Source organism: Canis lupus, chromosome 1 (assembly GCF_003254725.2).
Source record: "Canis lupus dingo isolate Sandy chromosome 1, ASM325472v2, whole genome shotgun sequence".
Classification (NCBI taxonomy): Eukaryota; Metazoa; Chordata; class Mammalia; order Carnivora; family Canidae; genus Canis; species Canis lupus.
Window position 1 is genome coordinate 99,415,562 of NC_064243.1, and position 12,322 is coordinate 99,427,883.

Consider the following 12,322-nt stretch of genomic DNA (forward strand, 5'->3'; position numbering starts at 1 on the left):
ATATTTTAGGGTACATGGTTTGTGTTGCAACTCAACTCAGCCATTGTAACACAAAAGCAACCACATTCAACAGACACTGTTGTGGTCCAACAATTTTTTATTTATGGATACTTCCACCTGAATTTCATATTAAATATCTTCTTTTGGTTGTTTCCAACCATTTAAAAATGTAAAAAGCATTCCTTAGTGCACAGACCACACAAACTCAGGCAGTAGGCCAGATAAGGTACATGGGCCATAGTTTATAGACCCCTGACATAAAGGGGAACAAAGATACTTATTATTAGCTAACTTCCTATCAGATAAAATGGATGCCATAAGGCAATATAATAATATATTAAAAGTACTGAAAAATCTATTTAAAAAATTAGAATGTAAAAAAAAATTAGAATGTATTATATAATAAATATTACGATAGGGAGACCCACTGTCTGTTATATTTATATGTTAACTCTTCTTAAAATTGTAGGAAAGTTTGGAAATCAGCACTGTCTTTATTTAAGCATTCAGAAGTTTACTGGTATAAAAGTATGCTACAGACTACAACATACAACTAATACATATGACGCACAGTAATAGAACAAAAATAAATGCCAAGCAAAAGTCAGTACATCTGCTTAATTAAGGCCCATTATATCATAACAGTGAGCTGTGCAAGAGAAAGCAAAGATTTAAAAAACTATGATCATATATTATAGATACTCTTAGTGAATGCTACTTATCTCATCTTAACAATAAAAGGTAAATTTACCCACAAGAGGGTAAATTCTGGGTACTTGGTCAAAAACCACTAGAAAACTATCAAAATCATAAGATGAGCCTGAACATTTTGATTCCAGAAGCCAAGACAAGCCTCCGTGTGACTATAGTTAGAACTTTACTTCCTTTTCATGTAGAGAGCAAAGTACTTACATATATTATGCTCCAAATGGCAAAAACAGTCCTAACTCATTTTATCTCAAGTCCCAAAAGGAAAGGATTAAGTGAAGGAAGCAGAAAAGGCTAGACTGCAGAGGAAATAAGGGGCAGATAAGATGGAATATGGGTTTTTTTGAATAAATGAGCACATACTCTCAAAACAAGGACAAGAATACTGAATGTGGCGGGAAAAAGAACATTCTTTATTAGATCACTGTATGAAGAGAATGGTGTATTGGAGTATACTGTATCCTTGAATCTCTAGCAAGATTTGAGGAAGGTCAGCTTGCAAAAGAAAATCTGCAAATTCCAAGAATAAGATTTTCCACTCATAGGACCAGTATTAAGTATATCTTTATTGAAATAAGTGCTATTTAAACATATCTAAAGATGTTTATATTAATCAGATAGCTTTATTTACAGTAAAATGAGATCAGGCCCTCTAAGAGGATGCACGTTTTTGAATAGAGGGTAGAATGTAAGGCAGGGATGGAGAGTAATTTTTATGCATAAGCTACTACTCGCAGAAGGCCAATGAGTGAGGTCAACTTTACAAATCTACTTTAGTGTCTTAGGGTTTGAGAACTTTCTCATGGTACTTAATAAACTAAAATTGTAATATAGGACATGAGACAGGCAACAAATTACACAGAGTAAAGGACTAAGAAAAAGTAAATTTTACACTACTTCAGTTTGGGCACCTTATACACTTCTAGGGATGCATCCATTTCTTCCAGGTTGCCTAATTTGTTGGCATATAGTTGCTCATAATATGTTCTTATAATTATTTGTATTTCTTTGGTGTTGGTTGTGATCTCTCCTCTTTCATTCATGATTTAGTTTATCTGGGTTCTTTCTCTTTCCTTTTTCTAAGTCTGGCCAGGGGTTTGTCAATCTCACTAATTCTTGTAAGCAACCAGCTCCTAGTTTCGTTGATCTGTTCTAGTGTTCTTTTGGTTTCTGTTTCATTGAATTCTGCTCTAATCTTTTATTAATTCTCTTCTCCTACTGGGTTTAGGCTTTACTTGCTGTTCTTTAGCTCTTTTAGGTGTAATGTTAGATTGTGTATTTGAGATCTTCTTGTTTTTTGAGAAACAAGCGTATTGTTATATACTTCCCTACTTAGGGCAGCCTTTGCTGCATCCCAAAGGTTGTGAACAGCTGTGTTTCATTTGATTCCATGAATTTCTAAAATTCTTCTTTAATTTCCTGATTGACCCACTGTTTAGTAGGACACTCTATATAACCTTCAAGTATTTGAGTTCTTTCCAAATTTCCTCTTGTGACTGAGTTCCAGTTTCAAAGTATTGTGGTCCAAAAATATTCAGGGAATGATCCAGAATCTTCTATTCTGGAGAATGTTGCATGTGCACTTGAGAAGAATGTGTATTCTGTTGCTTTTGTATGGAATGCTCTGAATGCATTTGAAGTCCATCTGGTCCAGTGGGTCATTCAAAGCCCTTTTTTTCCTCGTTTATCTTCTGCTTAGATGATCTGTCCATTGTCAAGAATAAGGTGTTAAAGTCCCCTACTATTAATGTATTATTATCAATGTGTTTTCTTTAATTTTGTTCTTAATTGGTTTATATAATTGGCTGCTCCCATGTTAGGGGCATAAATATTACAATTGCTAAATCTTCTTGTTGGATAGACCCTTTAGTTATGATTTAGTGTTCTTCCTCATGTCTTATTATAGTCTTTGGTTTAAAATCTAATTTATTTTGGGACGTCTGGGAGGTTCAGTGGTTGAGCATCTGCCTTCAGCTCAGGTCGTGATCCCAGGGTCCTGCGAATGAGTCTCCCATTGGGCTCCCCATAGGGAGCTTGCTTCTCCCACTGCCTATGTTGCCTCTCTCTCCGTTTCGCTCATGAATAAATAAAAATAAAATCTTAAAAAATAATTAAAATCTAATTTCTTTTGATGTCCATTAGGATGATAAATAGATTTCCATGGGATCCCTGGGTGGCTCAGGGGTTTAGTGCTTGCCTTCCACCCAGGGCACGATCCTGGAGTCCGGGGATCGAGTCCCACATCGGGCTCCCTGCCTGGAGCCTGCTTGTCCCTCTGCCTGTGTCTCTGCCTCTCTCTCTGTCATGAATGAATAAATAAAATCTTAAAAAAAAAAAATTTCCACCCTTTCACTTTCAATCCGCAAGTATCTTTAGGTCTAAAATGAGTCCCTTTTCTAATGGCTGAGTAATAGAAACGACAAATATCCACCATTTGCTTCGACGTGGATGGAACTGGAGGGTATTATGCTGAGTGAAATAAGTCAATAGGAGAAGGACAAACATTATATGGTCTCATTCATTTGGGGAATATAAAAAATAGTGAAAAGGAATAAAAGGGAAAGGAGAAAAAATGAGTGGGGAATATCAGAAAGGGAGACAGAACATGAGAGACTCCTTACTCTGGGAAAGGAACTAGGGGTAATGGAAAGGGAGGTGGGCAGGGGGTGGGTGTGACTGGGTGACGGGCACCGAGGGGGGGCACTTGATGGGATGAGCACTGGGTGTTATTCTATATGTTGGCAAATTGAACACCAATAAAAGGGATCCCTGGGTGGCGCAGCGGTTTGGCGCCTGCCTTTGGCCCAGGGCGTGATCCTGGAGACCCGGGATCGAATCCCATGTCGGGCTCCCGGTGCATGGAGCCTGCTTCTCCCTCTGCCTGTCTCTGCCTCTCTCTCCTTCTCTCTCTGTGACTATCATAAATAAATAAAAATTAAAAAAAAAAAAAGAACACCGATAAAAAATAAATTTATAAAAAAATAAATAAAATGAGTCCCTTGTAGACAGCATATTGATGGGTCTTGCTTTCTAACCAATCTGATACCCTATGTCTTTTGATTAGGGCATTTAGCCCATTTACATTCAGAGTAACTACGAAAAGGTATGAATTTAGTGCCATTGTATTACCTGTCAAAATCCTTGTTTCTGTAGACTATCTTTATTCCTTTCTGGTTTATGTTTTAATATTTTTATATTTTATATTTTAATTTTTATTTATTTTTATTTTTAATATATTTTATATTTTAATATTTCTTGCAGGGCTGGTTTTGTGATGACAAATTCTTTTAGTTTCTGTTCGTCCTGGAAGCTCTTTATCTCTTTCCAATCTGAATGACATCCTTGCTGGATAAAGTATTCTTGGCTGCATATTTTCTCATTTAGCACCTGGAATATATCATGCCTGTCCTTTCTGGTTTCTGTGGATAGATCTGCTGTCAATGTAATGTTTCTATTCTTGTAGGTTACGGATCTCGTCTTGAGCTGCTTTCAGGACTTTCTCTTTGTCTCTGAGTTTTGCAAGTTTCACTATTATTATACGCTGGGATATTGACTTATTTTTATGGATTTTGAGGGGGGATTCTCTGGGCCTCCCGGACTTGGGATGCCTGTTTCCTCCCCCAGATTAGGGACGTTCTCAGCTATAATTTGCTCCAATATACCTTTGGGCCCTCACCCCTTCCCTCTTCTTTTGGGATCTCAATTATGCAAATTTTTTTAAACTTTATAACATCACTTATCTCTCAAATTCTCCCCTGGTGATCCAGTAGTTGTTTATCTTTTTCTCAGCTTCTTTATTCTCTATCATTTTGTCTTCCATATCACTAATGGTCTCTTCTGCCTCATTTATCCTAGCATTTAGAGCCTCCAATTTTTTTTTTTAAGATTTATTTGACACAGGGGATCCCTGGGTGGCTCAGTGGTTTAGTGCCTGCCTTTGGCCCGGGGCGTGATCCTGGAGTCCCGGGATCGAGTCCCACGTCGGGCTCCTGGCATGGAGCCTGCTTTTCCCTCCTCCTGTGTCTCTCTGCCTCTCTCGCTCTTTCTTTCTCTCTCTCTCTCTCTCTCTTTCTGTGTCTATCATAAATAAATAAGTAAATAAATAAATAAATCTTAAAAAAAAAAAAGATTTGACACAAATAGTGAGCCCAAGCAGGGAGAGTGGTACGGAGAGGGACAAGCAGGCTCCCCAAAGAGTAAGGAGTCTGAATGCAAGGCTTGATCCCAGGACCCTGGGATCATGACCTAAGCCGAAGGCAGATGCCTAACTGACTGAGCCACCCAGGTGCCCTAGATCTTCTATTTTTTATTGCATCTCATTAATAGCTTTTTTTATTTTGACTTGATTAGATTTTAGTTCATTTCTCCAGAAAGGGATTCTCTAGTGTTTTCTATGTTTTCAAGCCTAGCTAGTAACTTTATAATCATTATTCTGAACTCTAGTTCCAACATCTTTTTTTTTTTTTAATTTTTATTTATTTATGATAGTCACAGAGAGAGAGAGAAAGAGAGGCAGAGACACAGGCAGAGGGAGAAGCAGGCTCCACGCACCGGGAGCCCGACGTGGGACTCGATCCCGAGTCTCCAGGATCGCGCCCCAGGCCAAAGGCAGGCGCTAAACCGCTGCGCCACCCAGGGATCCCTCTAGTTCCAACATCTTACTTAAATCCATACTGATCAGGACCTGCAGTTAGTACTGCTTCTTGTTCTTTTTCTGAGGTGAGTTTTTCTGTCTTGTCATTCTTGCAGAAAGTGGTCACTTTTCTATTTGCAGAGTTGTGCCAATTCTTTTCTTAGATCTCCAGTTGAGTTTGCAGGTGTTTAGAATCATTTGATACTTTTCTAACTGAATTCCTGAGACTAGACAAAAATGAGGTCTCCTATTCCTCTGGCACCTTGGAAAGTGTCCAATCTATACTACTTCAAACAGAGCACTTCTAGTGTGTGCTAGGATGCAGATAGTCAGATTGCACAGAATATTAATATGTAGTTACTGTTCTGTATCTCCAAATCCTTACCTTAAACTATTTTTCTCACCTCATGGAAACAGGACAGAATGCTGTCCACTTGGGGAAAAAAAAAAAACACATGTACCATCATCCTAATAGTTACAACACCATGATGGGTGACAGATGCAGGATGTCAAGAACTAGTTATCTGACAACAATAAACCCCAACATAAAGGAATAGGATAAATGAACTTTTGCTATAATAAAATAAACTATAATTTTGTCCCTTTCTTACCAGTTCTCTGTCCAACCAGAAAAGGTAGAAAGTACAGAGGATATGCCAGAGAAAATCTTTTTTTTTTTTTCTTCTCTCCAAAAGGAGAAAGGAACCAGCCCTGCCACATCAGAACAGAAACAGAGGTAGCAAACTGTGTTGTAAAGGCTGAGGAAGATAAGACAGTACAGGACATTTAGCATAATTTAGCAACACGAAGGACTCAGAAAAAAGAGAATGAACCCATCTATTAATTCAGCAAATCTTCTATGACACTGTAGTGTCAGAGTGATGCTAGCAAGCCTGTACTCCACAGATATAAGTGTATATTTTAACCAAATATTTGCAAACAGTAAAACTGCTCAGAAACTGCAAAAAGAAAGTAAAGCAGCATTTTAGCTGGCTTATAAGGCTGCATTGGGCAGTAAGAAAAAAGCCACATCGACTCTGGCAGCCCAGGTGGCTCAGTGGTTTAGCGCCGCCTTCGGCCCAGGGCGTGATCCTGGAGACCCGGGATCGAGTCCCGTGTCGGACTCCCTGCATGGAGCCTGCTTCTCCCTCTGCTTCTCCCTCTGCCTGTGTTTCTGTCTCTCTGTCTCTCTTTTTCATGAATAAATAAATAAAATCTTAAAAAAAAAATTAAGAGATCTGACAATCTGTGATCTAGGGCCAAAAAGGTCTCCAAAGTTTTTAATTGTCTGGAAAGTGGTTTTACAATTTCTAACAAGACCTCAAAAACATTATTCTTCACTTAACTTTGAATTCTTAATACAGACTGATTATAGGATTAACTCTATATTGAGAAACCTGTAATATCACTACAGCAGATTTCTAGTTCCACAAGAAAAATACTATTTAGGGACGCCTGGGTGGCTCAGTGGTTGAGCGTCTGCCTTTGGCTCAGGGCGTGAACCTGGGAACCGGATGGAGTCCCACATTAGGCTCCCCATGGGGAGCCTGCTTCTCCCTCTCCCTGTGTCTCTACCTCTCTCTGTGTGTCTCTCGTGAATAAATAAAATCTTCAAAATAAACGAATAAATGTATGTATGTATATACGTATGTGCCAGAATTAAAAGCTGTATAGCAAAGTCTTACATAAGGCTAACACCCTCCCTCTAAAGTTCCCTATTTTCTAAAGTTAATTTGGGAACATAGATTATCTGTATTCAAAGTGATTCTCTGGTAAGGCAAAATGGTGACTGGGAAGAGTTAACCCACCAATGATTTTGATTTTTATTTTTTATTTATTGTACACTTTTTAATTGGAGTTCGATTTGCCAACATATAACATATCACCCAGTGCTCATCCCGTGAAATGCCCCCCTCAGTGCCCGTCACCCAGTCACCCAACCCCCCGCCCACCTCCCTTTCCACTACCCCTAGTTCATTTCCCAGAGTTAGGAGTCTCTCATGTTCTGTCACCCTGATATTTCCCACTCATTTTCTCTCCTTTCCCCTTTATTCCCTTTCACTATTTTTTATATTCCTCAAATGAATGAGACCATTTAATGTCTGTCCTTCTCCGATTGACTTACTTCACAGCGCATAACACCCTCCAGTTCAATCTACATTGAAGCAAATGGTGGGTAATTGTCGTTTCTAATGGCTGAGTAATATTCCATTGTATACATAGACCCCATCTTCTTTATCCATTCATCTTTCAATGGACATCGAGGCTCCTTCCACAGTTTGGCTATTGTGGACATTGCTGCTATAAACATTGGGGTGCAGGTGTCCTGCCATTTCACTGCATCTGTAACTCTGGGGTAAATCCCCTGTAGTGCAATTGCTGGGTCATAGGGTAGCTCTATTTTTAACTCTTTGAGGAACCTCCACAGTTTTCCAGAGTGGCTGCACCAGTTCACATTCCCACCAACAGTGCAAGAGGGTTCCCCTTTCTCCACATCCTCTCCAACATTTGTTGTTTCCTGTCTTGTTAATTTTCAACATTCTCACTGGTGTGAGGTGGTATCTCATTGTGGTTTTGATTTGTATTTCCCTGACGGCAAGTGATGCGGAGCATTTTCTCATGTGCTTGTTGGCCATTTCTATGTCTTCTTTGGTGAAATTTCTGTTCATGCCTTTGCCCATTTCATGACTGGATTGTTTGTTTCTTGGGTATTGAGTTTAATAAGCTCTTTATAGATCTTAGATACTAGCCCTTTGTCTGATAGGTCATTTGCAAATATCTTCTCCCATTCTGTAGGTTGTCTTTTAGTTTTGTTGACTGTTTTTTGCTGTGCTGAAACTTTTTATCTTGGTTAAGTCCCAATAATTCATTTTTGCTATGATTTTTAAAGAACAATTTAGACAACTGAAATTTTTTTTTTATTTACTCATGAGAGACAGAGAGAGAGAGAGAGAGAGAGAGGCAGAGACACAGGCAGAGGGAGAAGCAGGCTCCATGCAGGGAGCCCGACATAGGACTCAATCCCGGTCTCCAGGATCAGGCCCTGGGCTGAAGGTGGCGCTAAACCGCTGAGCCACCCAGGCTGCCCCAAGACAACCGAAATTTAAGGTCAATTTAAAAACATCTTCTTTTTTCAATTTTAAAAATATTTTAATTAAAATTCTTAGTAATTGAGGCGCACCTTCGTGGCTCAGTCAAATAGGTACCTGACTCTTGATTAAGGCTCACGTCATCACAGGGTCCTGAGACTGAGCCCTGTGTCAAGCTCTGTGCTCCACATGGAGTCTGCCTGGGATTTTTCTCTCCTTCTCCCCCTACTTTACGCACTTGCACATGTGTGCGTTCTCTAAAATGTAAATAAATAAAATATTTATTAAAAAATAAACTAGTGATTAAGCACCCAAAGCCTACATGCCTATCCTTTCTTAAGCATCTCCCTTCCTTTAACCACACACGTATCAAACATCCAGGTTCTTGCTAAGAAATTAATAGAGCCTCTGCAAAGAAATGACTGTAAGTTAGCTACCAAATATGGAAATTTAGACATTATTATGATTATCATTTTCACTGTTACAAGGCACGTAATTACCAATCAATTTACTAGGTTCTTGGTCAAAGGCCATCATATCCATACAAATTAAGTTACAAAGCTCAATAAAACTTTGCAAAAATTTCCCCTAGTGCATCTCATCTCCATGGTCTTCCTAAATACATACATTTCACCCACAGAACTTCCAAGAATATTTAACATGCAGCCCAGGTGTTTTGTTGCAGGTAGTTCAGTCTACACAGTGGATACAAACCAGTAGAATAAGCAGTCTTAAGCTGCTGCCCAGTGTTTCTCTCAAACACATAGGTAGACATTTGGCCCTTAGGATATATGCTTAAGAACCTCTCTTCTGCTTTCAAGACAAGGACCTGTTTAGCAATACTTACAGTTAACATCGGAGTTGTCAACAAGCCCCACGCAAAGAATTCTAGGAAGATGACAATAGCAGCATGGTATACACTTGGTCTGCCAAAGCCTTGTAGCTAAAAAAGGAAGAAAGTTATTATGAAAAACAGCAGACAGAAAAAAAAAAAGGCAGACAGATACAAGATCCATTTTGCTAAAATGGTATCTAACAACAACAACAAAATACTGTATGAAAAAATGCTGTATAAAATAAACTTAGGACCTACCTATATTATATACGATGAAACTTCATTCTGTGCCATCCCTGATGAATGAATCTTGCCTAATCATAGAAGATGCCAAAGTCATAAACTTTTTACTTGTCCCATCAACACAAATAACTGAGCTTTGGCTGAGAATCAACCGGGTCTTTAAGAGACTGAGGTTCTAAGACCTGACTATTCTGTCTCTTGCTAACAATGTGTTCCTCAGCAACTTGGCCTTTTATGTAAAGAGAAAGGCAGGCATGTAGGTCACTTGCTCAAAAGCTTCAGGGGCATCACAGATAATTTAAATGATGGGGGAGAAAGAATAAGGAAAACAGTCCATACTAAGGTGTCAATATCCAGCTTTCTGTTTCTGTTACATTTGGGGTTTTTTTGTTTTTCAAGATTTTATTTATTCATGAGAGATAAAAAAAAAGACATGGGCAGAGGGAGAAGCAGACTCCCTGTGGGGAGCCCGACACAGGACTCAATTCTAGGACCTGGGGATCATGAGCCAAGCCAAAGGCAGACCCTCAACCACTGAGCCGCCCAGGTGCCCCTGTTTCTGTCACATTTGAAGACTGTCTATTCTGCTAGTTGTCTGCAGCTTATGACTTCCGGAAATAAATCGATTTAGCACGCTTTGCTACCTACCACTTGGTAGTAACTGGAAGTGATGCCTGCAGTAAAATCCATGCTATGTCTATGCTTAATATTTTTAAGTCTTTAAAAGTTATAAAGAAGGCACCTGGGTGGCTCAATGGTTGGGCATGTGCCTTTGGCTCAGGTCATGATCCCGGAGTCCGGGGATCAAGTCCCATATTGGGCTCCCCACAGGGATCCTGCTTCTCCCTCTCCCTGTGTCTCTGCCTCTCTCTCATGAATAAATAAATAAAATAATAATAATAATAATAAGGCAGAAGTAAATCTGCATCACTTGACTGGAGTCTAATCATAAGGAAATGATTGATCAGACAAATCCCAATTGTGGGACATTCTACAAGACAACTGGCTTGGTCTCCTTAAAAATGTCAAGGTCATAAAAGACAAAAGTGAAGGTAAGGAGACTCATGCATATTGAAGGAGGGCAGAGCCACAACAAAATGGGAGATCTTGGAGTGGATCCTGGGGGAAGGGGAGCAAAAGGATAAAATCTACATATGGACTTTATATAAAATAATCATACAGGTGTTCTCGATTTCTGCAACTGTCAAATGGTTTGGGGGAAAAAAATTGGTACATACATAGTTCCTAAAGCAAATGTCACAAAATGCTAACTGCTGAATTTAGATGAAAGGAATATAATTTTACTTTTTTTTTTTGTAGTTTTGAAAATTTTCAAAGAGCCAAGAACAAATGTTATTAAAAATACAAACTTGTAAAAACTCAACTCTCCAAGCCAAAAGCCCTTGAACATAGCCTTCAAAAAGTACTAGATTTCCATAGTCCTTTACTAACAGAATAGTGCATGGAAATGGCAGCAACTCTTTAGCATCTGCCTGTGATTTAGCTTTCTGAGACCCTCTGCTAAGCCATTCCAGCTGCTAGACATGGAAACTTGGCTATCACCCTTGCTCTCCCCACACTGCCTTCCATCTATTCCTCTAGCATCTCTTGTCTAAATTACAGAGTAGCTTCCTACGCTTGCTCCTTCACCCACTGCACATCAGCCACCATGCCCCATTTATTTACTTTTAAAGATTTTATTTATTTATTCATGAGAGACCAGAGAGAAAGATGGAGAGAGGCAGAGACACATGCAGAAACACAGGCAGAGGGAGAAGCAGGCTCCATGCAGGGAGCCAGACACGGGACTCAATCCCGGGTCTCCAGGATCCTGCCCTGGGCCGAAGGCAGGCACTAAACTGCTGAGCCACCTGGGCTGCCAGTACCATGCCCCATTTAAATAGAAGTCAGAGCTTGGCAACTCCTCTGCTCCACTCTCTGAAATGTCCAGGGCATTCACCCCACATCCCACTTGTCCAACATCTCCCTACCTCCTTGTTATGCTCTTATTGTTTTCTAGAGGATTTCCAACAAACTTCATAATTCATTTTTGTCTTCTGCCCATGGAATGGTAATTTAAATGCTATGAAGGAAATTATTTTTGTCTTTGTTCAATGATGTATCCAAACAGCCCTTCTCTCACCCCACTAAAGTAATAAGCACTCCACAAAATATGGAAGAAGGATCTCTTCTTCTGAGACGAACATCTTTTCTCTGATCTTTTTAAACAGCAAAACCTAAAATGTAGAAACATTTTTGAAGCAGATGGCCCAGTTTCTTCAATATGGGCAAAGAAAAAAAAGAAAAAGGAAAAGGAGGGAGAACTATGTTTGAATATAGATTAAAAGAAATTTAAGAAATATTAACCAAAATCAGTATGTGAGACTTTGGAGTTTAACACAAACTACCTGGAAAAAAAGGCAATTGTGAGACAATCATGGAAATTTGAAAACGGACTGGGTATTAGCTAATACTAAAGAAGCAGACTCCTTGTAATAATAGTATTGAAGTAAGGTGTGTTTTTTAAAGATCCTTCTCTCTTAGAGATACACACTAATGTATCTGTGAAATGAAAAGTATGTTCAGAATCTGTTTTAAAATCTACAGAAAAAAATGTAGAAGTGGTGGCAAAAATGAAAAAAAGTAAATCAGCCTATATGCATTACTAATAATATCTAGTTATTTGGGTAAAAATTCTGATAGTCACCCATCCCACATGACAGAACAATTGCTTCCGAACACTGGGTGAACATGTCAATAAATATCCGAACTATTTATTGCTCTTGAATCATTTGTTTTATTTATTAAGCATCA

The 12,322-nt window shown here is 39.1% G+C and overlaps 1 protein-coding gene and 1 long non-coding RNA gene across 7 annotated transcripts in view; one reads left to right on the forward strand and one right to left on the reverse strand.

The window, feature by feature from the left end:
• The window catches only part of LOC118350747 (uncharacterized), a 78,939-nt gene that overhangs the window by 61,273 nt on the left and 5,344 nt on the right, over positions 1-12,322 (forward strand). The gene's annotated exons all lie outside the window — the stretch shown is intronic.
• Positions 1-12,322, reverse strand: part of MFSD14B (major facilitator superfamily domain containing 14B) — a 75,657-nt gene that overhangs the window by 44,452 nt on the left and 18,883 nt on the right. For all 6 annotated transcript variants that reach the window (XR_003126883.3, XR_003126882.3, XM_049093341.1 and 3 more), the window contains exon 2: positions 9,278-9,373. Coding sequence is in view for 4 of the 6 variants with exons in the window: in XM_049093341.1 (XP_048949298.1) it covers positions 9,278-9,373 (96 nt within the window). In the remaining 2 variants the exon portion in view is untranslated. The remainder of the gene's footprint in view (positions 1-9,277; positions 9,374-12,322) is intronic.